Source organism: Myotis davidii, unplaced genomic scaffold (genome assembly GCF_000327345.1).
Source record: "Myotis davidii unplaced genomic scaffold, ASM32734v1 scaffold217, whole genome shotgun sequence".
NCBI classification, from domain to species: Eukaryota; Metazoa; Chordata; class Mammalia; order Chiroptera; family Vespertilionidae; genus Myotis; species Myotis davidii.
Window position 1 is genome coordinate 409,700 of NW_006290034.1, and position 2,663 is coordinate 412,362.

The 2,663-nt window shown below is 61.1% G+C and overlaps 1 protein-coding gene across 1 annotated transcript in view; it reads left to right on the forward strand.

Annotated features, from left to right (window-relative positions):
* Nucleotides 1-2,663, forward strand: part of SLC44A3 (solute carrier family 44 member 3) — a gene marked incomplete at its 5' end in the record, with an annotated part of 48,833 nt that overhangs the window by 31,409 nt on the left and 14,761 nt on the right. Inside the window, one exon of the mRNA XM_006762920.2 lies at nt 398-563. Within this exon, the coding sequence (XP_006762983.2) occupies nt 398-563 (166 nt within the window). The remainder of the gene's footprint in view (nt 1-397; nt 564-2,663) is intronic.

The window sequence follows — 2,663 nt, forward strand, 5'->3', positions numbered from 1 at the left end:
TGTCTCACAAGGCGGTTTGGAGGAAGATGGGTTTCAGTGCCTAGGGAGCGTGGCTTCCCGTTCTCCTCCCGCGAATCTCGAGTCCGAAAGGTTGTGGCCCTTCCGAACCTCCGTGTTCACCCCGCAAAGTGGGGTGAATAGGAAGGTGGACGCCGTGTGTCCTGCTCATGGTCCACTACCCGTCACTGCAGTTACGGGTCACTGTGTCCGTAAGTTAAATGTGATCGGAATGCTTCGTTTTGCAGTGGGGATCTTACATTAGGGTGGTCGGGCACTTGACACGTTACTGGGGCGTTTGTTTCATGGATGCCAGAGGCCGGGGGCGGGGGGCGGAGGTGGGCCTGTGGGTCGGTTCTCGTACGGTGCTGGTGTGAGCATGTCTGTGCTCTAACCTTAGGAGCGGCCCAGGTCACCGCAGGGGGACGGGTGGAGTACCAGCCTCTCTCAGGCCTCCGCTACCTGTGGGGGTACCACCTCCTGGGCCTCCTCTGGACCAGCGACTTCATCCTGGCCTGCCAGCAGATGGCGGTGGCGGGGGCCGTGGCTGCCTGCTACTTTAACAGGTAGGTCCAGCCGCCCCACTGCCCCCGCTGCCCCTGCTGGCTGGCTTGTGTCGTCACATTGTGCGACTCAGAGGAATTTTGCAGTTTGGACGTGACCCCTTCAAAGGGACTGGCAAGAGCTACACGAAGCCAAAACTCTGGGTGCTTATTTGGTGGGAAAAGAAATGGTGTCCCTTCCGTCCGCCACAGGTCCAAGCTCTTTGAGATAGAAAATCCCGCAGGAAGCCAGACGGGAGGGGAGAGAGCTGGAAGGCAGGGCTGACCTAAAGCTCCTGTTCCCGTGTGTGCGAGCGAGTGGCTTCCTGCCTGTGCTTCCCGTGACTCTGCAGTGTTCACACCCATGACCTCACGGTGCCCGAGGACACGCACCCACGCACCTTCACCCTACCTGTCTGGCGACTCTCCACGTGGGGCAATGGTAGCACCTCGGGCTAAAGAGGACCGGCCAGGACAGGCACAGGCCGGACGCCGACAGGAAGCTCAGTCCCTGCTGGGCCAGCCCCCCCTCTAATCTCCGAGACCACGCGAGCAGATAACAGGGAGCTCCTGGGGGAGGAGAGTGGAGTGGGGATGGCTCACGTCCGGAGCAGGCACCGCCTTTCTTTTGTTTTGTATGTTTGTTTTAAAAATTTTTTTTATTGATTTCAAAAAGGAAGGGAGAGGGTGAGAGAGAGAGAGAGAAACATCAGTGATGAGAGAGAATCATGGACCGGCTGCCTCCTGCATGCCCCACACTGGGGATCGAGCCTGCAACACAGGCCTGTGCCCTGACCGGGAATGGAACCGTGACCTCCGGGTCCATAGGTTGGCGCTCAGCCACAGTGTTGCACGTCGGTTAAATCTCACTGGAGCTGGAAAAGGACTCTCACTGGAAGCTTCAGTGTGATTGTGCCGAGCGGAGGGGGTGGGAGAATGAGGCCCGTGAGAGCTGAGTCTGCATTTCACGGCGGGGCGCCGTACTCGGCGGGGCGGCGTACTCGGCGTGGCGTCCGTGGCTGAGGATCAGGGAATGGCAGGAAGCCTGCACACAGCAGCTGGGCCCCGGGCCCCTCCCGGCCGGGAAGCAGGGGTGCCCTCTGCCCCCGGCGCCCCCTCCTGAGAGGTCCTGAGGCACACAGACCTCCTAATAGGAACGTAAACATTCTTTAAAAACAAAAACGAGGACAGGGAGCCATGTGTCCGACTCCCCTGGCCCGGCTCTCTGGTCTGATCCCCGCGCTCCCATCAGCTGTCGCTCCCTGGCATTTCCTCCTCCGGCCGGGATGCGGCGTTAAACACGCTCTCTTCTCCCTCCTGGAAGACTGACCGCAAAGCGCGCCTCTGCCAGCTCCGGAAACGGCGGCCGCGCCCCTTCCTCTCGCAGGCCCAGGCGCCCTCAAAACCTGGGCTCCGCAGGCCTCTGGCAGCGGCCCCCTCCCCGGGCGGAGGGCGGAGCAGTGGCTTCTGGGAAGGGCCTCGGGCTCGGGAACCGGCCTGGCGGAATCCGGAGGGTCAGGGAGGGCCGCCCAGCGCTGGCCTTGGTCTCACCCTGAGGGCTGGGGGAGGCCCTGCCTGCTCCCCTTCCCCTGCCTGTGCAGCTGGGCTCCGCCTGCTGGGAGCCTGTCAGGACATGTCCGTCCCGGAAATGACTCCACGGGGAGCCCTGGGAGCGGAGGGATCAGCTGGGTGTCAGGAGCCTGGGGCTGTGCGGAAGCCAGACTTCCCGGCCGGCCGGCCAGGGGAGCTCCCGTCCCTCCCTGGCCACGGTCCCGGTCCCGGATTCCGGAGCGATTCTAACCACCCTGCCAGGCAGGCAGAGTTCCCTGTGCCATTATACCTGGCAGACGATTACTGTGGAACTTCTGAAAGTGAAGACGAGATTACCAGGCAGCTTAAAGGGCGGGTGGAAGGGGTGGCTGCTGCAAAGAGGGAACCTGGTTTCTTTTACCCACCAGTGTTTTATTTATTTATTTAATATATTTTTATTGACTGCAGAGAGGAAGGGAGAGGAAGAGAGAGAAGCATCAATGATGAGAATCATTGATCGGCCGCCTCCTGCACGCCCTCCACTGGGGATCCAGCCTGTAACCCTTGGCATCTGCCCTTGACCGGAATCGAACC